The sequence below is a fragment of the Dendropsophus ebraccatus genome, unplaced genomic scaffold, assembly GCF_027789765.1.
Source record: "Dendropsophus ebraccatus isolate aDenEbr1 unplaced genomic scaffold, aDenEbr1.pat pat_scaffold_642_ctg1, whole genome shotgun sequence".
NCBI lineage: Eukaryota > Metazoa > Chordata > Amphibia > Anura > Hylidae > Dendropsophus > Dendropsophus ebraccatus.
The window spans coordinates 65144-89062 of record NW_027210241.1 but is presented as its reverse complement, the minus strand read 5'-3'; the positions used below and the strand labels follow the sequence as shown (position 1 = coordinate 89062).

Genomic DNA, 23919 nt, shown 5'->3' with positions numbered 1-23919 from the left:
ATCTAAATCCAACAAGAAATCCCATCACATGGCGAATTAATGACATATATGCCTGTAATGCCTCAAAAGCTAACCAACCAATCAGGGGGCGTTTGGACATCAGGTTAACTTATAGAAGGGGGCGGGGCGATCTATAACAACAGCCATAACCCTGAGGAAGGCCGACGTGTGAGCTGCAGCAACGGGTAGATACTTATTGTCTATAAAAGATCCATACAGTGACGTCACTACTCATATACACTTACATTGCAGAGACGTCCCTATAGCCAGGGGTTCTGCAGAACCTATGGCAGAAGTGAAGTGGCGCATTGCGCTAAGTACCATTCTCCTGATATTTCGCAGTGTAGCCATTTATTGGAATTCGGGGTCCCTCCTCTTCTTGTAGAGCAGCAGCAGCAGCAAGTTATTTGTGCTGGGGAAGTTTCTTTAGTCTTACTAGTTTACGCAGGGAATCCTCCGTATTATACACTATATTTATACATGACAGGGCAGGGAGCGAAGCGCCGCCGCCTGTTTACCCTCCCCGGCTCTCCCTAGCTCCAGGCCGTCCCCGCATCGTCCATTCAGCTTCCAGGACGGTGGGAATTGTAGAAAAGATCCGTGTGACGGTGACCGGTGCCGGAATAGAAGGAAGGAGCCGCCGCAGCGGATTTATCCTCCCGGATACACAGAGATGTGCAGTCCGGCAAGACTTATGGCGGAGATCCGGGGTCTCCTCCCGGCTCATGCCCAGAACCCTCCGCCCGTGACGGGCATAATCGGTCAGGGAGGATGTCCGGGAAGAGGGAATCAGGGAGAAAGCGAGATCACCTGTCCGGTTCTAACCGAGAAAGGGCTCTTCTCCGGGCAGGGAAACACAGGGGTGAGCGGAGAAGAGCTGAGACTTGGACGGGATGGGGGCGGGACCTGTTTTCTGTGTCAGCCAATAGCAGCTCAGGCCGATGGCAGTTTAGCAGGCCAATCCCAGGCGGCGCTGGACATATAAGAAGCGCTGGCGGCTGCGGCCTCAGCATTTATCTTCCAGGATAACTTTTCCTGTAAGCGATCACACGATGGCAGAAACCGCGCCAGCCGCTGCTCCTCCCGCCGAAACGGCCGCTAAAACCAGAAGCAGCCGAAGAAGTCTCCTGCGGGGGGCGCCAAGAAGAGCAAGAAACCTTCCGGTCCCAGCGTGTCCGAGCTGCTCGTCAAAGCCGTTTCTGCCTCCAAGGAGCGCAGCGGGGTGTCCCTGGCGGCCCTGAAGAAGGCTCTGGCTGCCGGAGGCTACGATTAGACAAGAACAACAGCCGCCTGAAGCTGGCCATCAAGGGGCTGGTGACCAAGGGGACCCTGCTCCAGGTGAAAGGCAGCGGCCGCCTCCGGCTCCTTCAAGCTGAACAAGAAGCAGCAGCAGGAGACCAAGGACAAGGCGGCCAAGCCCAAGAAGCCTGCCGCAGCCAAGAAAGTGGCCCAAATCTCCTAAGAAGCCGAAGAAGGCTCCGAGCGCGGCCAAGAGCCCGAAAAAGGCCAAGAAGCCTGCAGCGGCCGCTGCCAAGAAAGCGCAAAGAAGCCGAGGCTGCTCCCAAGCCAAGAAAGTCACCAAGAGCCCGGCTAAGAAGGCGGCCAAACCCAAGGCTGCCAAGAGCCCGGCTAAGAAGGTCGCCAAACCCAAGGCTGCCAGAAGAGCCCGGCTAAGAAGGTCTCGCCAAACCCAAGGCTGCCAAGAAGAGCGCAGCTAAGAAATAATCGGGAGCCTCGCCCTGTACTTTACCCCCACAAAGGCTCTTTCAGAGCCACCACCTCCTCCCGGCAGAGCTTTATGACCTCCCCCACATAAACTAGTGTCTACACTCCCTCCCGTCTGTAGGGGGACGTCACAATATCCAGTCAAACGCGGTCCATAGGGTCTAGCTCCTTCTGGCAGATAAGAGAGCCACTCCATAACATCAGTCAGTAACCAACCGCGCGCACTTGTATCTATTTGTGCCGCTGTAACACTTTGTAGTGTCAGTATTTGGGATAAGAGAAAATAGCACTGTTACAAGTGTGGTGGTAACCTGCAGCCATTAGAACTCGAGCTCTCGCCACAAGGGTGTCGCTGTTATACTGTAACACAATGTAGCTGTCATGTGAGTACACCACGATGTAGCCTGCTGTAATAAACAGACGGATGTGAGGAGGAGACTACTGATTCGGGCCGCTGTGAGCATGCACTATATATTGTAGAGGCATTCGGTTAATCAGGGTGAACGCCCGAGACGCGTCACCGATTAATGGATGAGGGAACACGGGGGAGGCGCTGTTAACGGGAGTTGTCCTTCCACCCGCTGAGAGGGCCGGATGGGTCCGCCTCTCCTGAATAGATATTACCGACCCAAAGCAGCAGCTATGTTCTGGCGGGCTCGTGGATGTATAAATTAGCCAATGGGATTCAGGGGTGTGGTTTACAGCAGCCAATGAGCAGGACACCAGCACTATAAATGCTCTGCCTTTTCCTCCGCTCCCATCACATCTCAGTTGTGCCCGTCTACAGGCATAATGGCCAGAACCAAGCAGACAGCCCGTAAGTCCACCGGAGGGAAAGCTCCCCGCAAGCAGCTTGCCACTAAGGCCGCCAGGAAGAGCGCTCCCGCTACAGGTGGAGTGAAGAAGCCGCATCGTTACCGTCCCGGTACAGTGGCCCTCCGTGAGATCCGCCGCTACCAGAAGTCCACCGAGCTGCTGATCCGCAAGCTTCCCTTCCAGCGCCTGGTGAGAGAGATCGCCCAGGACTTCAAGACCGATCTCCGCTTCCAGAGCTCGGCGGTCATGGCCCTGCAGGAGGCCAGCGAGGCTTACCTGGTGGGCCTGTTCGAGGACACCAACCTGTGCGCTATCCACGCCAAGAGGGTGACCATCATGCCCAAAGACATCCAGCTGGCCCGCAGGATCCGTGGGGAGAGGGCTTAGATCTGCCCGGGCACCGCATACACCACAAAGGCTCTTTTCAGAGCCACCAAATCCTCCCTTAAAGAGCAGCAGAACTCGAACTCCGCCTTACATGTCCCCGACCCCCTTCTCCTTCCCCCAGCACACGTCAGTCTGCTGTCGTTAACCCTCTCTGCGCTGAGCTAGATGTATTCACTATAGGTTATAAACACGTGCTAGATAAATGTTCTCGGTGCTGTTCTCCGGTGACTGCAGTGTCTATTGTGGCTGTTACAGGAGATCAGTCTCCCCCACGCCCGTCTCCTGACAACTGTGACCCGGGTCAGGTTTCTATAGAAGAGAACACGTGGTGTCAGGAGGTGCCAAAGGAATGGCCAGTTACAATCTAATGAGCAATAGGGACACAAGGGCCAAATGACAAGGTTAAGATACAAGACATGGGTCCAGTCCTATCTAGTAGAACCCCCTCCCATCGTGGTGCATGGACACATATACAGAGTAGTCACCGGTAGGGGGCACTATACACGTGGGATTTCCCTGACACTACGCGAGGGCAGGTGGTGCTGAGTATATTGCTGGCTCGGGGCTCTTGATGCACTTGGTTCCTGGGCAGCTGGGATTTCTATCGTCACTTTCTATCTTGGTTTATTACTTGCTTATTATTTGCTTTACATGCGCGCGCTCCTTCTATCGTACACGGACGTTCTGTGACCGTTTTGTCAATCTCCCCGTTCTTTTTCTTGCTTTTGCTTGCTTTTTTTTTCCCTGCCAGAATCGCATTAGAAACTGGTGACACTAAAAGCGGGAAACTAGCAGCGACGGTTACAGAAAGGGCGGGAAGTTTAAAATCTCCATGTTCAGCCAATCAGGGAGGAAGGGGAGGGGTCAATGATCCAACGTTGCACGTAGGATGTCCCGGAAGTGAGTCATCTGTGCGGTTCTCTGTCAGGTCCGCTTATTTCCTATGTAAGCAAGGACTCTAAGCGCGTTCTCTTACAGTTGTTTCTTTACAGCTCAGAGAATGTCTGGACGCGGCAAAGGAGGAAAAGGTCTCGGTAAGGGCGGCGCCAAGAGGCACAGGAAGGTGCTCCGGGATAACATCCAGGGCATCACCAAGCCCGCTATCCGCCGTCTTGCTCGCAGGGGAGGCGTCAAGAGAATCTCCGGCCTCATCTATGAGGAGACTCGCGGTGTCCTGAAAGTCTTCCTGGAGAACGTGATCCGCGACGCCGTCACCTACACCGAGCACGCCAAGAGGAAGACCGTCACCGCCATGGACGTGGTGTACGCCCTCAAGCGCCAGGGCCGCACTCTCTACGGCTTCGGAGGTTAATTCCGCTCCCATTCGGCTCCATCTCCACAACCCAAAGGCTCTTTTCAGAGCCGCCCACGTCTTCTATATGAAAGGCTACAGATCCCGGTCCTCTCGCTGCCGGCTGTCCCTGTCAGTCATGTCATAAATAGCGAAAGTAGGGCACAAACAATCCAGCCCTAAAGGGGTTCATCTTTTGTCTGATGACTGAAGGGTATTGTGTCAGAATATCGGGGGTCGCGCCAATTTGATGGTGATTAACCCTTCCGTATCTGCATTGTTTTCTGCTATATTGGGTCTCATTATAAAGACGTTCACAACTGATTTTATCGAAATGTATATGTTCGATTGTTTATAACTGAATTGGATTAAAAGGCTGGAATTAGTTTTTTATATGAAGCCTTAGAAATCATTGAACAATAAACATGCGGAGGGAATTATTAGATCTATAGCAAGCAAACCAATCAGTAATGTCCGGAGACTTGTGTGTGTGCACGAGGCCCAGAACATCTCCTCCTGTCCCGGCAGCTTCCTTCTAGTCCATTAGGACCGGAGAGACACAAATGACCTGGAGATAAAGCAAGTGATTTCAGAAGGTCAGGACGGATTGAGCAGCAGGTATGGTACATGGATAAGAGCTGATTTCTATAAAGGAATAGATTGGGAATATGGATATAAGAAGGGAACAGCTCTATGATATGTTCTGTAATCCCAGCCACTCGTGTCATTATTAATCTCTGAATATATAATCGAGAATAGGGCAGGATTGTGCAATATATGTGTGAATCTAAGAGATTCCAATCACCAGAAAGCAAATCACTGTACAGCAACTTGCCCAAATGTTACTGTATGTAATGTAGCCTTGTTATGTTTTAAATTATTTGCTGTTCCTATTTTAACAAATAATGTCCCTGCAAAGTATTAGACTTCATGAAGGCCACTGCATACATAACTGCACTACATAATGAATATTTTACATCTAAAATATTTTAGATGTTGTATCCATAAAATAAAAACACAAAATAGTCTGAAATATAAATATAGCAAAAAGAAAATAACATGGATGATAATGTATTAATCCATGTACATACTTTCTTGTGTCTCTGTCCTGCACCATTTCCTAGATCCCTGCTTGCTGTCAGTAAATGGAATCATTCGGGATCCTTCTCACAGCAGAGGGTCTGTTACAGTTGTATGTGGTCTAGGACAGTCATTAGCCTGGATACAGTCCACCTGCACCGATACATTGTAGCACAGATGACTTTTATCACTCCAGAGACTTGTGTAGCATTATAACAGGTGTTCAGTATTAGGTCTGCACAGGTTTTCTGGATGTGAACAAGGATCTTTTAGTCACTGACAGCCAGCAGAGATCTTGGACATGAAGAAACTGAAACACAAGCCGGCTACACAACCATATCAGAACTTTTCATTATACAGTGATTATATTTTATTTATACAAAACTTTATACCAGCGGTCTTCAAATGGCGGAACTGATGGGGAACTACAACTCCCAGTATGCCCTGGCAGCCTGTGAACAGACAGACAGTATATATCACATGAATAAACAGACATGTACCTCCCTCTGTGTAATGGTCTTTATACCAGGGTGACTCCTACCTGAGAGAACATCAGGGGGACCAGGGAAAGGTAAGTATGCATTATTTTCCTATATACCTTCAACAGCAGACAGTCCATTAGACAAGTTGTTTTGTATGTGTCAGTAAAAACAAAAACTGGGCAAGGCTTAGATATGCCATCGGTGTTTGCATCAATGTACTGAGAAACCAGCACTGAAGTAGTCTTAAAGCAAGAGGGTTTTTTATGCTGGATACTTTCCCCTGAACAGTTCCAGAAAAAAATCCAGATAAAGGTTGTAGGTCTTGTAGCCACCACTAGGGGGAACTGGCTGCAGGTGAATTCCTTATTGAGTTTAGTCACAGCTGTAAAAATCTGCACAGTGAGCGGCCCCTGGTGGAAAACAGCATTGCCTGCACCACCCCAAACATTATCATCATCATTCATCAATACTCAAAATAATAAAATGACATTAAATAGTCCCACTAGAGATGAGCGAACTTAAAGGGCAACTCCAGTTTAAATCAACTGGTGTAAGAAAGTGCCAGAGATTTGTAATTTACTTCTATTAAAAAAATCTCAAGTCTTCCAGTACTTATCAGCTGCAGCATGTCCACATATCTATGCCTGTGTCTATGACATACAGCAGCTGATAAGTACTGGAAGACCTGAGATTTTTTTTTTAATAGAAGTAAATTACAAATCTCTGGCACTTTTGGACACTAGTGATTTGAAAGAAAAAAAAAATCACTTGAGTTGCCCTTGATATTTACGAGCTGAGATTCATTCCGAACTTATTGCAGAGTTCTAAACAACTTTTTAATAATGGCAGTTGCGCATCTTAAAAAAAAAAAAAAAAAAAATTGTACGCGCACCTGTCTGTGCTCCCCCAGTGTATCCAGTCACCTGCAGCCCGTTCAGCCAATCACTGACTGAGATGGGATAGCACCATGACCAGTGATTGGCTAAGCGGCCTGTCACTCTAGTGACTGCAGTGCATCTCCATGACAGTGAGTACCGGTGTGATCAGTCTCCTGGCAGGTAGGACGTGTTCACTATGAAGGGGTCTCTAAGAATCATGGAGCAACAATAGGAGCCAGAAATACAGTGGGCGCTGAAGGGTTAACAGTGCTGTCCATGACTTCTCTATTACACGGCCATTATTACAGCATCTCAATAAGATTAAAGAACTTTCTGCATATTACCAGTGGCGGTCTTTGGCACAAGCACACCAAGCGATCGCTTGGGGCCCCAACATCCAGGGGGGCCCCCACGCCCCGCTCTTGTGCTCAAGACCGCTGGACATGGCCGCTGCCCCGCTCGCTGCTGCCATCTGAACTGTAAATATAAGCACTCGTAATGAGCGATCATGGTTACATCAGCAGCACTGGACAGGGCGGGAGACATTGGCCCCCTTCCTGTCAGTCACTCTTGTGGCCGCAGGAAGGGTTTCCCTGCGGTCACAAGTGCAGCTTTGTCCTTGTGGTGCTGGCGCTCCAGTGACATCACTGGAGATCGGCGCCAGGACAAGGAGAGTGCGGCCTCTTGTGATCGCGGGGGAAAACCTCCTGATGCCACAAGAGTGAAGAGAAGAGGAGATGCCCGTACCCAGGTGAGTATAAGTGTTTGTTTTATTGTGTTATATACTATATGGGAGGGGAGCACACAGGGGGCCTGTGTAACTGGGGAGCGCACATCTGGGGTCTATATAAATGGGGGAAGCACACAGGGGGGCTATATAACAGGGGGAGCACACAGGGGGGCTATAGACTACTGGGGCTTCACAGAGGGGTCTATATACTACTGGGGAGCACAGGGGGCTATATACTATGGGGCAGCAGAATGAGGTCTATATACAAATTGGAGAGCACACAGGAGGTCTAAATCCAAGGGGGAGCACACAGGGGGCTATATACTACTGGGGGAGCACACAGGGGTCTATATCCAAGTGGGGGAGCACACAGGAGGTCATATCCAAGTGGGGGAGCACACAGGGGGGTCTAAATACCCCTGAGGGAGCACACAGGGGGCCGATATACTAGTGGGGAGCACACAGGGGATATACAACTGGGGGCAGCACACAGGGGGTCTATATACAACTGGGGCAGCACACAGGAGGTTAGATACTTCTGGGGGAGCACACGGGGGGCTATATATAACTGGGGGAACCACACAGGGGTCTTTATACTACTGGGGGCAGGACACAAGGGGTATATACTATTGGGGCAGCACACAAGGAGTATATATTACTGGCGGTAGCGCACAAGGGGTATATACTACTGGAGCAACACACAGTGGTCTATTGTTTTGGAAGCGTGTCGAGGGGGGGCCCCAGACATAACTTCGCTTGGGGCCCCAGAAATGCCAAGAAGTGCCCTGCATCTACTTATATATAACTACTAAGTATATACAGAATATAGAGCTCTGCATGAGAAGAGGGAACTCCGACACTATAAATATAACTTCTAACCAGGAGAGACAACAAAATGATCTTACAAGTAAAAGGAAGGAGGCCTGAAGATGTCACTCACTGTTCGGAGAGCCTAGATCCCCCGTATCGCCTATACACATGAAGAAGACAATCACTCAGAGGGGTCTCATAGTTTATTACTGGTTCATCATACATGGAGTCCAATAAACTGGATAGGATGGAGAATGTTTGCTTCAAATTCAATGACTTTACCTTTTGGTCCTTGCGGCCTGGAAGACCCGGATCTCCTGCAGGGAAGTAGAAATGACAAATTATATCTGTATAGAACTAGGTCACAGAGTAGGAAGGACTGGAGAAGTATGGTGGAGTAAGGAGGAAGAATACAGACAAGATACAACCATCAGACGAATAGAGGGGTGGAGGATATTATGGAGGTTGGTGAAGAGATCTTTCCAAGGGTTGGCAGGTGTTCTGTCTATAGAGTTCCAGAGGACCTAGATAAAACACATTGTAAGACATATAATGTGCACTAGCAGTGTCCAGAGTGGGTTTCCACTGCTTTAATGCAGCATATGTAGGTCAGTACATGAATGCTAGAATGATCTGGGGCTGAATGATGTAGTTTGCACTCCCACCACCAGATGTCAGAATGTATTTTCACTCTCTAGAATGGCTTAAGGAAATTCACTAGAATGGTTAACTGCGAAGCTGGATTGCCTTATGCATTTTCTATAATTATTGCCACTATCTGATGTTTTACTGTGCACCAGTCTCTGAGCTGGGTATTCTAGAGTCTTCCCTAATATGTCTTATAACCTATTACAGTATAGATTATTTGCTCTCTGCCCTATCATGTCAACCCTTGGGGATAGAAGTGCTGAGGCATCTGTGATTTGGGGTAGTTATTCAGAGAGAGGCACACAAGATAAAAGAGAGCCTTCCGAGAAGCTTCTTCCAGGGCCTGGCCTGGTGGCCAGGACCAACCTGTGGGTCATTACCTAGAATCAGAGTGTGCATGCAGAACTTTATTCTTTTCAGCACACCTGACCTCCTAGCCATGTCTGGCTGTGTACTTCGTGGTGAGCTGCGGTAGAGTCAGGCAGGACAACCCTATCAACACTGGGCAACAATTTTCTTAAAGTCCTGAAGGTCATTGCAGGATCAAAGTCAGTGGCTAGGTAAGCACAGATACCCAAAAACTCTACTAGGTGCTAGGACTCCTTAGAGGTCACCCCAACGCCTAACTTTTCCCACTAGGTGGGCCTACGTGTAGTGGTGACTGGTCTAGTGTCACTTGGTGCCCACAAGACAGCATTAAGCCCCTGTGCATTCCCATGGGCGTAGGTGGTCCTTCTAAAAGGAGTACCTTAGGGTTTGTGTTTGTCTTTCTCCGACAGTCCCCTGCCACCACCACAGATAACAAGCAGCGTTACAAGTCTAGTCAAGCCCCAAGTATATCAGAGACTGTAGATTCTATTCTTCCACCAGTGAGAGGCTGTGATATTGTCAAGTATTGTACTACAAACAATAAGCTGTGAAGTATATCCAAGTCTATATTATATCCAAAGTTACCCAACTCAACTCAAGAGGTGACCGGTAATATACGGGAAGGGTGTACATCTGCAAGCCTGGATAGATGGTGAAATCCAGGCAAAGTTGTGTGGTTCAGTAGAGCTATTCTGCTGGACTATATATTCGTATAACTGGCCCTGGATTTATAGGTGCGTAGTAGAGTGTGGAGGCATTGGAAGGTCCCATTACCAATCCCATTTGCCGTTCCCTCCAATGTGCTCCAACATAAAAGGTGGCACAGAGGGAAAAGAAATGCTGAGAGCTTGTGGCCTGTTCACACACTGCTCTGTAGAGCTGCTATTGAGTTAGAGCCCAGCTGGTCAGGTGTGTATTTTGTATCCTCCTAGTAACCAGGGAGCTACTAGCACTGGTATCGTCTCAGTAAATAGGGACAAGAAATAGCATAGGAAAAACTCACGTTCTACTTGGAGATGTCTATAAGAGCATGGTTGGCAGACGTTGCAGTAGATTATACCTCAGTAAGCATTACATGGGAGATGTCTCCAGGTGTTCTCTAATAAGACATCTCAGTAGACACTACCTGAAAGCTATTACAGTATTGATTTTTTCCCTGTATAAGAACTGTTGTTAGTGCATCTAGTATATAAGATCCAATCTTGTTCTTTTGGGGTCCACATTCTTCTTTGTCTCCTGGAGGTACCCCGACATCCTCGAAGGACAGTTATCTGCCCTCTATTTATGTATTGATAAGAATTTGTTCTACTTTGATGACCCGTGACAATTCAGATTATTTGCGAAACATGGTGGTCGCACATGTTTTCAGGTATTTTAGTGAGTTGGCGGGTACAAGGGACTATCCATAATTGGCTGTAACCCTGCCCCAGCATGTCCATGCTATAGACACATAGCAGGAGCTCTATACAGGAGGACTAGAAGTACCAACATGTCCATGCTTTAAAACACAAAGCAGTGCTCCTAATGGTCTCACCTGACCATGGAGCACACAACAAACTGCACCGGAACAGCGCCAGGAAGGAAGGTAAAAGACAAACCTTCCTTCTTGGCTTCTCCTGTGCAATGGGGACATATCAGCATGTTAGATTAAAAGGGTTAAAGGGCTTATATGAGCTCCATAGCAGGCACACAGCTGCAGATCCCGGCAGACAAGAGTAATAGTGCAGAGAGATTTATCTAACAGATTTTTGAAGCCAAAACCAGGAACAGACTATAAAGAGAGAACAGGTCATAAAGGAAAGAGTGAGATTACTTCTCTTCAAAAATCCATTCCTGGCTTTGGCTTCCAAAATCTTTTAGATAAATCTGTCTGTATAAACGTACCCTTAGGCTATGTTCACACTACGTAAGTCTCCGAACGTATAGCGTTCCGTGAATAAGCGGCCGGAGACTTACGTAGTTTGCGTAAGTATGGAAAGTATACGATGTACGGCTGCACAGTTCACACTACGTAAGAACTTACGCCCGGATCGTACGCTGCGCCGTAAAAAATGAACCAGACCATTGTTTGAGGACGAAAATGCCGTAACTTACGCCCGTAGCGTAACATGCGGTCCCGTACGTAGTGGCGATTTCTTCATTTTTGCACTTTTCTTTGCCGATCCAAAAGGTTCTGTGGGGTGTCCGGGGCTAGCCGAAGATATCCCAGTAAAAGACCGCTGTCGGATCGCAACGTAGGGCGCTCGGGAAGCGTAAGTAGACTACGGGCGTAAGTTCGCGGACCGTACGTAGCCGGCCGCAACTTACGTAAATCCCCGGCCGGACATATACACGTATATGTCCGGCCGCGAAGATATGCGGCCGGACATATACGTAGTGTGAACATAAACGAGCGCCGTTCTGCTAGATCAGCGCTCGTTTACTGGGCCAATTCCACGGCCTGGTTATCGTTAAACAAGGGCTGCAGGGACCTTGTTACTGATGTCCTTGCAGTCCTAGCTTAACTAGTATACATTACCTATGCAGGGTGCAGGGCTCCTCTTCTCCCGGGTCCTGCGCGCTCCTCCAGCGTCAGGGCAGCCTGTCTCGGCTGACAGGCCACTCAGCCAATCACTGGGTGGGACCGCTGTGGCCAGTGATTGGCTGAGTGGAGACAGGCCGCCCTGACGCTGGAGCGCGCGGGATCCGGGACCCGGGGAGAAGCAGGAGAAGAGGAGCCCTGCACCCTGCATAGGTAATGTAAATCGTTAGTCGCCGGCCTCGCACCGCTATTCCACGCAGCAGTGTGCGGTCGGCGCCCGACAAATATAGGTCCTAACCTATATCAACGATCAGCCGATGACAACGAATCAGCGGATCGTTGTCTCTATTCCGATTCGGCCAATCATCGCTCCCTGGAACAGGGCCCTTAGGGAGTTATGTGACAGGCAGAGATGTGCCAACCAGTCCCTGTGTACCAGGCTTATACATCTAGGGGTAGATTAGATGGTCAGAAATCCCTTCCCCCGCTAGTTAAGCTCAGATATGTGGCAGCTTTTCTAGTCTTATTATGTCAGTGTGGTCAGATCCAGGGATGAGCTGTGGTTTGTAATCACCCATAGAGGCCGGGCCTCCCCTTCCCTCTAACTGGCTGGGTGCGGGATTTCAGCTCAGGATGGAACCGTCCAATGTGAATATGCCAAAGTCCGTGCCTGGTAAACTATGTGGGCAGAACAGTTCTCTATAGTGACCACACGGTGGCGCTATTGTACTACTTATTATCCCCACAGCCTGTATCATTGTGTCGTATCTACAGACGGACAATAAATGACATTGTAACAAGGAAGGAGAGAATGGATACAATGTATCTCATCTACAGAGGGGAAGGTTAGACGTTACATTGTACTTTGGGGTCCAGAGATACATTGTAGCTTCACTCGCTGAGATTTCCCATCAACTCCACAACGTCCCCATAGCCAGGACAGCGCCCCCGCCCGCAGCTCCTCCAGCACTGCAGCCAGTGTTAGACTAGGATAAGTATATAGGAGAATAGGGGGAAGCGGCGCTGACAATGCCGGAGCCGGGCACAGGGAGGAGGTCACAGCTCAGTGCTGCCTCCTGGCGGATTGTCCCGGTAACCAGCGGCTATATTGTGCTATATGTGACCTCCGGCCGCTAATGTAATGTCCAGCTCCGGCCACGTCCATGCAGCAGCGCTGAGTGTGAGCACCGAGCACCTCGCCAGAAATCTGCCCTAACCCCTGCATGTCCGGAGCGGCGACCCAGAAAGCGGCAAGTACTGTCACTAATAGTCATCGCACCCCAGTATCCCCCATCCCAGAAACCACCGCCGGGAGCGGGGAGGCCGCGCTGCATCATAGGAGAACACCGGCCACCAGGGGGCGCCACACCGGGAGATCACGGCGGCTGCTGAAGCATCACAGAGCCCGGAGGGAGATACACGGGGAACCCCACTGATCTGTACAAGGGAACAAACAAGCATCAGCCCCAGAAATCCTAAAACCTATATGAACCCCACCCGGCCATAGCGGCCCTGACCCCCCTAATAACGGACATAATAGCATCAGAAGAGGGAAATGGCGGCGACAGTAATAGAATAGGCGGGAAAGAGAATATCAACATTACATCTGTGTTCAGCCAATCAACGGAGAGTAGGCGGGGCTGAAAGCTCAGTGCAAAAAAAAAAAAAGACACGCCCCCAGTGTGGATCATATACTCAGTTCTCTGTCAGGTCCGCCTATTTCCTATATAAGCAAGGACTCTAAGCGCGTTCTCTTACAGTTGTTTCTTTACAGCTCAGAGAATGTCTGGACGCGGCAAAGGAGGAAAAGGTCTCGGTAAGGGCGGCGCCAAGAGGCACAGGAAGGTGCTCCGGGATAACATCCAGGGCATCACCAAGCCCGCTATCCGCCGTCTTGCTCGCAGGGGAGGCGTCAAGAGAATCTCCGGCCTCATCTATGAGGAGACTCGCGGTGTCCTGAAAGTCTTCTTGGAGAATGTGATCCGCGACGCCGTCACCTACACCGAGCACGCCAAGAGGAAGACCGTCACCGCCATGGACGTGGTGTACGCCCTCAAGCGCCAGGGCCGCACTCTCTACGGCTTTGGAGGTTAATTCCGCTCCCATTCGGCTCCATCTCCACAACCCAAAGGCTCTTTTCAGAGCCGCCCACGTCTTCTATAAGAGGCTACAATTCCTGGGAACCATTGCTGTGGTTGGCAGTGTGCAGTCTCGGAGGGGCAGCAATATGGGGTTTGTGAACAAATCAAGATTAAACATTATACATATATAACCGAGTGAAAAGATCCACCACTAAAATCAGTCACCTGTAGATGGCGCTAAAACTCTTGAGCTTTGAATTTCAAAATTCCCGCCCGTCGCACACCCGTTCTTTGTTTGGTCGCAGTCGGTCTGACTCCCATACATAATAGAGATGTCGGAGCTCTATACTGACTGCTCTCCTCCTGCTTATCTTTACTGTCAGCACTCAATATAACCCGGCAAGGGGGATAATTGTTTTGGGGGGAAAGCTTATATAATACAAGACCGCCCCCAAGGACAGAGTTCTCATATTCCGGTTTTGTCATTGGGATAGTGGAGCAGAAAACACGTATATGGAATGTACTGTAGTTATGTAGCTCCGGTCTCCTGAAATAAAAGGCACTGCAAGAATAGCGGGCGGGCTCCTCAACATGCTGTGCCGGGGCTATAGGGTATAATACTGCTCAGCGATGTAATACCACCACAGCCAGCAGGTGGCAGCGTCACTGTGCAGTATAGTAAGCTAAGCACTATGCAGGCATGTCATCGGTGTCCGTTGTAACGGGGGAAACAATGAGAGAAGTCAGCACGATCTGCGCTGATGAATGGGCGGCGGCTGTTACATTTATTAGGCGGAAATCGGGGATGAGAACCTTCACCTAATTGTATAGAGACAAAGTAAAAATGGAAATAACCGCATTGTGTGTAACCGAACAGGAGTGACGTAAGAACTTCCCATTCATAAATACTATGCAGTAATAACTCAGCAGTGACAGTAGGTGTCGCTGTTCTCCCATATATCACACCGCTACATAGTAAAGGAAATCTTACTATATATAGAAGATATTTTTCATCAATCATCTTGAACACGTAGATCAGTTAAGAAAAACAGAAAACGAACTAGCTGAATTAGATACGACTACGGGAGAAGCTCCAGCTCCGTTCTAGACAACGTGGGTGGCTCTTAGAAGAGCCTTTGGGGTGATAAGAGAAGAGGCAGGAGGCGAGCCGCTCACTTGGCGCTGGTGTACTTGGTGACGGCCTTGGTGCCCTCGGACACGGCGTGCTTGGCCAGCTCTCCCGGCAGCAGCAGGCGCACGGCGGTCTGGATCTCCCGGGAGGTGATGGTAGAGCGCTTGTTGTAGTGAGCCAGGCGAGAGGCTTCCCCTGCGATGCGCTCGAAGATGTCGTTGACGAACGAGTTCATGATGCCCATGGCCTTGGAGGAGATACCGGTGTCAGGGTGGACCTGCTTGAGCACCTTGTACACGTAGATGGCGTAGCTTTCCTTCCTGCTCTTCCTTCGCTTCTTGCCGTCCTTCTTCTGGGTCTTGGTCACGGCTTTCTTGGAGCCCTTCTTGGGCGCTGGGGCAGACTTGGCGGGATCAGGCATGATGATCACTCACAATCCTCCTTCACTGGGACAGAGAAGAATGCTGCTCTCCCCTCCCGCCGCAGCCCTATTTATACCCAGCCCATGCAAATGAGGGCTGCCGCTTGCTCGACCCTCTACTGGAGGAGAGAGTCACCTGACCGGGGAGCGCGTCATAATCCCCGCCCACAGCCGGCTATTGGCGTACCTACAAGCAGGCTGCCCGTTGGCCGGATTCAAATCTACCCAATGACAGGAGGCGGAGGGCGGAGCAAGGAAGTATAAAAAGCCGCAGACGCCGGGCGAGGGAATCTGATCGTGAAAGCGCACGAGCTCGACAATGTCTGGACGCGGCAAACAAGGAGGCAAGGTCCGTGCTAAGGCCAAGACCCGCTCCTCCCGGGCAGGACTGCAGTTCCCCGTCGGTCGTGTGCACAGGCTTCTCCGCAAGGGAAACTACGCTGAGAGGGTTGGCGCCGGCGCTCCGGTCTACCTGGCCGCCGTGCTGGAGTATCTGACCGCTGAGATCCTGGAGTTGGCCGGCAATGCCGCCCGGGACAACAAGAAGACCCGCATCATCCCCCGTCACCTGCAGCTGGCCGTCCGCAACGACGAGGAGCTCAACAAGCTGCTGGGTGGGGTGACCATCGCCCAGGGAGGCGTCCTTCCCAACATCCAGGCCGTGCTGCTGCCCAAGAAGACCGAGAGCAGCAAAGCGGCCAAGAGCAAGTGAGCTCCGCTCATCCATCCGGTACCGTCCGCAACCCCAAAGGCTCTTCTAAGAGCCACCCACCTTCTCATACAGAGCTGTCACCGCTATTATTACATATAACACATGACTGGTAGAGGCTGCAGGGTATCGGCGCTGCCGCATACAGACGGGGCGCTGTTACTAGTAAATGACACTGACCTCTAGGACGGCTCCTCCCTGTTACTAGAAGTCTCGTCTTCCCCGGGGATCAGCGCGCAGTATCCGGGCTGTTGGACGGTTTGTATTTCCCGCTCATTGTACGGCTATCAGCAGCACAAAGCTCCCCGCAGTGTTAACCCTTCAGTCCCCGCTGTATTTCTGGCTCCTATTGTTGCTCAGATACCACTCCTCCTCCGATCACAGTGACCACGTCCTAGCTGCCAGGAGACTGATGACACCGGGGGGGATACACTGCAGTCACCGGAGCACAGCGCCGCGCACATCACACAGCCACCACATGTAGTCCTGGGCGATCTCTTACACAGCAGACACTTAGGGGTTAATCCCGGCACTTACACTCTCTCTCCGCCAGGGGGCGGCCTGTATCCGCATACTGTGCTGGGGAATGGGCGGCGGCTGTTACATTTATCAGGCGGGAATCGGAACTTTCACCTAATTGTATAGACGCAAAGTAATAATGGAAATAACCGCATTGTGTGTAACCGAGCGGCAGGAGTGACGTAACAACTTCCCATTCATAAATAGAAGGCAGTAATAGCTCAGCAGTCACAGTAGAGAAATCCTGATCCCCCAACAGCCCCCAATAACCCCGGACCATCACTTCTATGTCTCCTATATACCTGCTGAGACCCTCACATCCCCCATGTCCGGTACACACACCTGCCTATAATTCATTGTTTCCCCACATCTCATCTCATAATAATTACTAATAAACATAAATCGATAGAGAACAGCAGTGTTGATTTGTTGTTTGTGCCAGTGTTATAGTTGAGCTGAGGATTCGTTACTTTGTGCTGTTACCGGGAGCAGAGTTGTCTTTTCCTCCCATTACTCATACTGCACAGGGCTCCTTGTACTTCTATTACCTACCTTTAGTTGTTGTACCTTCTATTCACTATGTATCTCATTACTTTGTATCACTATATATTGCTGCTATTACTGAGCTGAGGGTTCGTTGCAGTGTGTTCTGCTGTATTTCCCTGCGCACAGATGGCTGCTACATGATGTGTTGTACACGATGTTATGTACATGCATATAGCCACACTTGCATTGGTGATTCATTACTATATGTTGCTGTGTGTTGATGCTATTGTTGAGCTGAGGATTTGTTAGAGTGCGTCTCTCTCTCTCTCTCTCTCTCTCTCCTTTCTCTCTCCCAGCACAGTGACTGCACAGTAAGTGCTCAGACTGAGGTGATCTCCATAGTGGCAGGGAAGGACCTACCTTGTTCTGTAATGTTATTATGTTTTGTTTCTGCCATCTTGTGGTACATAGAGGTAACACATGGTAGAAAGCGCTGACGGGCTTCCTGCTCTGTTTCTGACCACTTGTTGTAGTTCTGATGAGTAGTCAGACTGTTCTATTTCTAGCCACTGTGCTCGGCCTATTCCCTGGGTTATATTATTCTCCATGTGATGGGATTTCTTGTTGGATTTAGATAAAGTTATTGTGGATTTTGGTGTCTTTATTGGTGGTTTCTTTCGTGTTCTTTATTAGTATTAATGGTTTTCCTGCCGATTCATAGAAAGGTGAATAGTTTCAAATAAGCATTAAGGTCAATACGGAGAAGGGGGAGGGGGGTTGGTATAAAAGTTCTCCTAGTGTCAAATCCTGATTATTGTACAGTATAACGGCTGTCTTTATTATTATTATTAATAATAATAATAATAGTAATAATAATAATAGGTGTATACGGGGGTAACAATTCTCCTCATACTTTTTCCTGCTTTACTATGCTCCAGGGTCTCTTACAATCCGTTTTAGTTGGTTACTATTTTTATTGTATGTCGTTCTGATCGGGATATTCAGATTATTTATTCTATTCGTTTTTCTCCCTTTTATTTCTTCTCCAATAATGATTCCCTCCTTGTGGTTTCCTCCTCTCCTTCACTATCGTCCTTATTGCTGAACTTGTTTGTTGTTGATTCTCTCGAAACCCACAATGAACCCAAATGTATCAGTCCTATCACCTAAAGGTTTCTTCCATTGCAGGAATATTAATAATCAATACACTGTATAGGGAATATATAACTCCTTTGTAAGAGCAAAGTAGTTATATTATTTATATAGTGAGGGCAGGAAGAGAGAACATCAGTATAATATACGGAGGAAACACAAGGCCGCCCTATGTCCCGGGATTATACAGAAACTCCCAGAGTCATTTGAGGGATCAATGCTGATTTATAACTATTCACCTTTCTATGAATCGGCAGGAAAACCATTAATACTAATAAAGAACACGAAAGAAACCACCAATAAAGACACCAAAATCCACAATAACTTTATCTAAATCCAACAAGAAATCCCATCACATGGAGAATAATGACATATATGCCTGTAATGCCTCAAAAGCTACCAACCAATCAGGGGCGTTTGGACATCAGGTTTAACTTATAGAAGGGGGCGATCTATAACAACAGCCATAACCCTGAGGAAGGCCGACGTGTGAGCTGCAGCAACGGGTAGATACTTATTGCCTATAAAAGATCGGTACAGTGACGTCACTAACTCATATACACTTACATTGCAGAGACGTCCCTATAGCCAGGGGTTCTGCAGAACCTATGGCAGAAGTGAAGTGGCGCATGCGCTAAATACAATTCTCCTGATATTTCGCACTGTACCATTTTATTGGAATTCCGGGGTCCCTCCTCTTCTTGTAGAGCAGCAGCAGCAGCAAGTGCTTAGTGCTGGGGGAAGTTTCTTTAGTCTTACTAGTTACGGCAGGAATCCTCCGTATTATACACTATATTTATACATGACCGGGCAGGGAGCGAAGCCGCCGCCTGTGTTACCCTCCCGGGCTCTCCCTAGCTCCAGGCCGTCCCCGCATCGTCCATTCAGCTTCCAGGACGGTGGGAATTGTAGAAAAGATCCGTGTGACGGTGACCGGTGCCGGGAATAGAAGGAAGGAGCCGCCGCAGCGGATTTATCCTCCCGGATACACAGAGATGTGCAGTCCGGCAAGACTTATGGCGGAGATCCCGGGGTCTCCTCCCGGCTCCTGCCCAGAACCTCCGCCCGTGACGGGCATAATCGGTCAGGGAGGATGTCCGGGAAGAGGGAATCAGGGAGAAAGCGAGATCACCTGTCCGGTTCTAACCGAGAAAGGGCTCTTCTCCCGGGCAGGGAAACACAAGGGGTGAGCGGAGAAGAGCTGAGACTTGGACGGGATGGGGGCGGGACCTGTTTTCTGTGTCAGCCAATAGCAGCTCAGGCCGATGGCAGTTTAGCAGCCAATCACAGGCGGCCGCTGTACATATAAGAAGCGCTGGCGGCTGCGGCCTCAGCATTTATCTTCCAGGATAACTTTTTCCTGTAACCGATCACACGATGGCAGAAACCGCGCCAGCCGCTGCTCCTCCCGCCGAACCGGCCGCTAAAACCAAGAAGCAGCCGAAGAAGTCTCCTGCGGGGGGCGCCAAGAAGAGCAAGAAACCTTCCGGTCCCAGCGTGTCCGAGCTGCTCGTCAAAGCCGTGTCTGCCTCCAAGGAGCGCAGCGGGGTGTCCCTGGCGGCCCTGAAGAAGGCTCTGGCTGCCGGAGGCTACGATGTAGACAAGAACAACAGCCGCCTGAAGCTGGCCATCAAGGGGCTGGTGACCAAGGGGACCCTGCTCCAGGTGAAAGGCAGCGGCGCCTCCGGCTCCTTCAAGCTGAACAAGAAGCAGCAGCAGGAGACCAAGGACAAGGCGGCCAAGCCCAAGAAGCCTGCCGCAGCCAAGAAAGTGGCCAAATCTCCTAAGAAGCCGAAGAAGGCTCCGAGCGCGGCCAAGAGCCCGAAAAAGGCCAAGAAGCCTGCAGCGGCCGCCGCCAAGAAAGCGGCCAAGAAGCCGAAGGCTGCTCCCAAGCCCAAGAAAGTCACCAAGAGCCCGGCTAAGAAGGCGGCCAAACCCAAGGCTGCCAAGAGCCCGGCTAAGAAGGTCGCCAAACCCAAGGCTGCCAAGAAGAGCCCGGCTAAGAAGGTCGCCAAACCCAAGGCTGCCAAGAAGAGCGCAGCTAAGAAATAATCGGGAGCCTCGCCCTGTACTTTACCCCCACAAAGGCTCTTCTCAGAGCCACCACCTCCTCCCGGCAGAGCTTTATGACCTCCCCCACATAAACTAGTGTCTACACTCCCTCCCCGTCTGTAGGACGTCACAATATCCAGTCAAGCGCGGTCCATAGGGTCTAGCTCCCCTTCTGGCAGATAAGAGAGCCACTTCCATAACATCAGTCAGTAACCAACCGCGCGCACTTGTATCTATTTGTGCCGCTATAACACTTTGTAGTGTCAGTATTTGGGATAAGAGAAAATAGCACTTGTTACAGTGTGGTGGTAACCTGCAGCCATTAGAACTCGAAGCTCTCGCCACAAGGTGTCGCTGTTATACTGTAACACAATGTAGCTGTCATGTGAGTACACCACGATTGTAGCCTGCTGTAATAAACAGACGGGATGTGAGGAGACTACTGATTCGGGCCGCTGTGAGCATGCACTATATATTGTAGAGGCATTCGGTTAATCAGTGTGAACGCCCGAGACGCGTCACCGATTAATGGATGAGGGAACACGGGGGAGGGCGCTGTTACCGGGAGTTCCTTCCACCCGCTGAGAGGGCCGGATGGGTCCGCCCCTCCTGAATAGATATTACCGACCAAAAGCAGCAGCTATGTTCTGGCGGGCTCGTGGATGTATAAATTAGCCAATGGGATTCAGGGGGTGTGGTTTACAGCAGCCAATGAGCAGGACACCAGCACTATAAATGCTCTGCCTTTTCCTCCGCTCCCATCACATCTCAGTTGTGCCCGTCTATAGAGCATAATGGCCAGAACCAAGCAGACAGCCCGTAAGTCCACCGGAGGGAAAGCTCCCCGCAAGCAGCTGGCCACCAAGGCCGCCAGGAAGAGCGCTCCCGCTACAGGTGGAGTGAAGAAGCCGCATCGTTACCGTCCCGGTACAGTGGCCCTCCGTGAGATCCGCCGCTACCAGAAGTCCACCGAGCTGCTGATCCGCAAGCTTCCCTTCCAGCGCCTGGTGAGAGAGATCGCCCAGGACTTCAAGACCGATCTCCGCTTCCAGAGCTCGGCGGTCATGGCCCTGCAGGAGGCCAGCGAGGCTTACCTGGTGGGCCTGTTCGAGGACACCAACCTGTGCGCTATCCACGCCAAGAGGGTGACCATCATGCCCAAAGACATCCAGCTGGCCCGCAGGATCCGTGGGGAGAGGGCTTAGATCTGCCCCGGGCACCGCATACACCACAAAGGCTCTTTTCAGAGCCACCAAATCCTCCCTTAAAGAGCAGCAGAACCCGAACTCCGCCTTACATGTCCCCGACCCCCTTCTCCTTCCCCCAGCACACGTCAGTCTGCTGTCGTTAACCCTCTCTGCGCTGAGCTAGATGTATTCACTATAGTGTTATAACACGTGCTAGATAAATGTTCTCGGTGCTGTTCTCCGGTGACTGCAGTGTCTATTGTGGCTGTTACAGGAGATCAGTCTCCCCCCTCCCCACGCCCGTCTCCTGACAACTGTGACCCGGGTCAGGTTTCTATAGAAGAGAACACGTGATGTCAGGAGGTGCCAAAGGAATGGCCAGTTACAATCTAATGAGCAATAGGGACACAAGGGCCAAATGACAAGGTTAAGATACAAGACATGGGTCCAGTCCTATCTAGTAGAACCCCCTCCCAACGTGGTGCATGGACACATATACAGAGTAGTCACCGGTAGGGGGCACTATACACGTGGGATTTCCCTGACACTACGCGAGGGCAGGTGGTGCTGAGTATATTGCTGGCTCGGGGCTCTTGATGCACTTGGTTCCTGGGCAGCTGGGATTTCTATCGTCACTTTCTATCTAGGTTTATTACTTGCTTATTATTTGCTTTACATGCGCGCGCTCCTTCTATCGTACACGGACGTTCTGTGACCGTTTTGTCAATCTCCCCGTTCTTTTCTTGCTTTGCGGTAGGATCACTGCTGATATCCGACTGCTCTCCGTATTCCTGACGATTATTATGGGGATTTTTTTTCCCTGCCAGAATCGCATTAGAAACTGGTGACACTAAAAGCGGGAAACTAGCAGCGACGGTTACAGAAAGGGCGGGAAGTTCAAAATCTCCATGTTCAGCCAATCAGGGAGGAAGGGGAGGGGTCAATGATCAAAATGCACGTAGGGATGTCCCGGAAGTGAGTCATCTGTGCGGTTCTCTGTCAGGTCCGCTTATTTCCTATGTAAGCAAGGACTCTAAGCGCGTTCTCTTACAGTTGTTTCTTTACAGCTCAGAGAATGTCTGGACGCGGCAAAGGAGGAAAAGGTCTCGGTAAGGGCGGCGCCAAGAGGCACAGGAAGGTGCTCCGGGATAACATCCAGGGCATCACCAAGCCCGCTATCCGCCGTCTTGCTCGCAGGGGAGGCGTCAAGAGAATCTCCGGCCTCATCTATGAGGAGACTCGCGGTGTCCTGAAAGTCTTCCTGGAGAACGTGATCCGCGACGCCGTCACCTACACCGAGCACGCCAAGAGGAAGACCGTCACCGCCATGGACGTGGTGTACGCCCTCAAGCGCCAGGGCCGCACTCTCTACGGCTTCGGAGGTTAATTCCGCTCCCATTCGGCTCCATCTCCACAACCCAAAGGCTCTTTTCAGAGCCGCCCACGTCTTCTATATGAAAGGCTACAGATCCCGGTCCTCTCGCTGCCGTGTCTATGGAAAGTAGGGCACAAACAATCCAGCCCTAAAGGGGTTCATCTTTTGTCTGATGACTGAAGGGTATTGTGTCAGAATATCGGGGGTCGCGCCAATTTGATGGTGATTAACCCTTCCGTATCTGCATTGTTTTCTGCTATATTGGGTCTCATCATTACAAAGACGTTCACAACTGATTTAATCGAAATGTATATGTTCGATTGTTTATAACTGAATTGGATTAAAAGGCTGAATTAGTTTTTTATATGAAGCCTTTAGAAATCACTGAACAATAAACATGCGGAGGGAATTATTAGATCTAGCAAGCAAACCAATCAGTAATGTCCGGAGACTTGTGTGTGTGCACGAGGCCCAGAACATCTCCTCCTGTCCCGGCAGCTTCCTTCTAGTCCATTAGGACCGGAGAGACACAAATGACCTGGAGATAAAGCAAGTGATTTCAGAAGGTCAGGACGGATTGAGCAGCAGGTATGGTACATGGATAAGAGCTGATTTCTATAAAGGAATAGATTGGGAATATGGATATAGAAGGGAACAGCTCTATGATATGTTCTGTAATCCCAGCCACTCGTGTCATTATTAATCTCTGAATATATAATCGAGAATAGGGCAGGATTGTGCAATATATGTGTGAATCTAAGAGATTCCAATCACCAGAAAGCAAATCACTGTACAGCAACTTGCCCAAATGTTACTGTATGTAATGTAGCCTTGTTATGTTTTAAATTATTGTGCTGTTCCTATTTTAACAAATAATGTCCCCTGCAAAGTATTAGACTTCATGAAGGCCACTGCATACATAACTGCACTACATAATGAATATTTTACATCTAAAATATTTTAGATGTTGTATCCATAAAATAAAAACACAAAATAGTCTGAAATATAAATATAGCAAAAATAAAATAACATGGATGATAATGTATTAATCCATGTACATACTTTCTT

At 49.8% G+C, this 23919-nt stretch overlaps 8 protein-coding genes and 1 pseudogene across 9 annotated transcripts; 8 read left to right on the top strand and 1 right to left on the bottom strand.

The window, feature by feature from the left end:
- Nucleotides 1-1052: 1052 nt before the first annotated feature.
- LOC138778146 (histone H1B-like) lies at nucleotides 1053-1725 on the top strand (annotated as a pseudogene).
- Nucleotides 1726-2517: 792 nt separating this feature from the next.
- On the top strand, nucleotides 2518-2928 carry LOC138778133 (histone H3). Its single transcript, XM_069956389.1, has one exon. It carries the CDS (start codon nucleotides 2518-2520, stop codon nucleotides 2926-2928), a length of 411 nt encoding a protein of 136 aa, XP_069812490.1.
- A 941-nt stretch (nucleotides 2929-3869) lies between these two features.
- On the top strand, nucleotides 3870-4331 carry LOC138778140 (histone H4). Its single transcript, XM_069956396.1, has one exon. The coding sequence runs from the start codon at nucleotides 3929-3931 to the stop codon at nucleotides 4238-4240; it is 312 nt and encodes a 103-aa protein (XP_069812497.1). The 5' UTR covers nucleotides 3870-3928; the 3' UTR covers nucleotides 4241-4331.
- A 9142-nt stretch (nucleotides 4332-13473) lies between these two features.
- LOC138778139 (histone H4) lies at nucleotides 13474-13878 on the top strand. The gene has a single exon (XM_069956394.1). It carries the CDS (start codon nucleotides 13520-13522, stop codon nucleotides 13829-13831), a length of 312 nt encoding a protein of 103 aa, XP_069812495.1. The 5' UTR covers nucleotides 13474-13519; the 3' UTR covers nucleotides 13832-13878.
- A 1076-nt stretch (nucleotides 13879-14954) lies between these two features.
- LOC138778127 (histone H2B 1.1) lies at nucleotides 14955-15397 on the bottom strand. The gene has a single exon (XM_069956382.1). It carries the CDS (start codon nucleotides 15369-15371, stop codon nucleotides 14991-14993), a length of 381 nt encoding a protein of 126 aa, XP_069812483.1. The 5' UTR covers nucleotides 15372-15397; the 3' UTR covers nucleotides 14955-14990.
- A 281-nt stretch (nucleotides 15398-15678) lies between these two features.
- Nucleotides 15679-16112, top strand: LOC138778123 (histone H2A type 1). Its single transcript, XM_069956379.1, has one exon. It carries the CDS (start codon nucleotides 15691-15693, stop codon nucleotides 16081-16083), a length of 393 nt encoding a protein of 130 aa, XP_069812480.1. The 5' UTR covers nucleotides 15679-15690; the 3' UTR covers nucleotides 16084-16112.
- A 3476-nt stretch (nucleotides 16113-19588) lies between these two features.
- Nucleotides 19589-20322, top strand: LOC138778143 (histone H1B-like). 2 transcript variants are annotated; one of them, XM_069956399.1, is made up of 2 exons: nucleotides 19589-20202; nucleotides 20245-20318. In XM_069956399.1, exons 1-2 carry the CDS (start codon nucleotides 19615-19617, stop codon nucleotides 20287-20289), a joined length of 633 nt encoding a protein of 210 aa, XP_069812500.1. In that variant the 5' UTR covers nucleotides 19589-19614; the 3' UTR covers nucleotides 20290-20318. The 2 variants fall into 2 exon arrangements, with proteins under 2 accessions (XP_069812500.1, XP_069812499.1); XM_069956398.1 differs by having other exon boundaries at nucleotides 19589-20322.
- A 750-nt stretch (nucleotides 20323-21072) lies between these two features.
- On the top strand, nucleotides 21073-21514 carry LOC138778130 (histone H3). Its single transcript, XM_069956386.1, has one exon. It carries the CDS (start codon nucleotides 21084-21086, stop codon nucleotides 21492-21494), a length of 411 nt encoding a protein of 136 aa, XP_069812487.1. The 5' UTR covers nucleotides 21073-21083; the 3' UTR covers nucleotides 21495-21514.
- A 970-nt stretch (nucleotides 21515-22484) lies between these two features.
- LOC138778134 (histone H4) lies at nucleotides 22485-23481 on the top strand. The gene has a single exon (XM_069956390.1). The coding sequence runs from the start codon at nucleotides 22552-22554 to the stop codon at nucleotides 22861-22863; it is 312 nt and encodes a 103-aa protein (XP_069812491.1). The 5' UTR covers nucleotides 22485-22551; the 3' UTR covers nucleotides 22864-23481.
- The last annotated feature ends 438 nt before the right edge of the window (nucleotides 23482-23919 follow it).

Bases quoted from the DNA above. Each gene is read 5' to 3' on its own strand.
- LOC138778133 (XM_069956389.1), top strand. From the start codon at position 2,518: ATGGCCAGAACCAAGCAGACAGCCCGTAAGTCCACCGGAGGGAAAGCT.
- LOC138778140 (XM_069956396.1), top strand. From the start codon at position 3,929: ATGTCTGGACGCGGCAAAGGAGGAAAAGGTCTCGGTAAGGGCGGCGCC.
- LOC138778139 (XM_069956394.1), top strand. From the start codon at position 13,520: ATGTCTGGACGCGGCAAAGGAGGAAAAGGTCTCGGTAAGGGCGGCGCC.
- LOC138778127 (XM_069956382.1), bottom strand. From the start codon at position 15,371: ATGCCTGATCCCGCCAAGTCTGCCCCAGCGCCCAAGAAGGGCTCCAAG.
- LOC138778123 (XM_069956379.1), top strand. From the start codon at position 15,691: ATGTCTGGACGCGGCAAACAAGGAGGCAAGGTCCGTGCTAAGGCCAAG.
- LOC138778143 (XM_069956398.1), top strand. From the start codon at position 19,615: ATGGCAGAAACCGCGCCAGCCGCTGCTCCTCCCGCCGAACCGGCCGCT.
- LOC138778130 (XM_069956386.1), top strand. From the start codon at position 21,084: ATGGCCAGAACCAAGCAGACAGCCCGTAAGTCCACCGGAGGGAAAGCT.
- LOC138778134 (XM_069956390.1), top strand. From the start codon at position 22,552: ATGTCTGGACGCGGCAAAGGAGGAAAAGGTCTCGGTAAGGGCGGCGCC.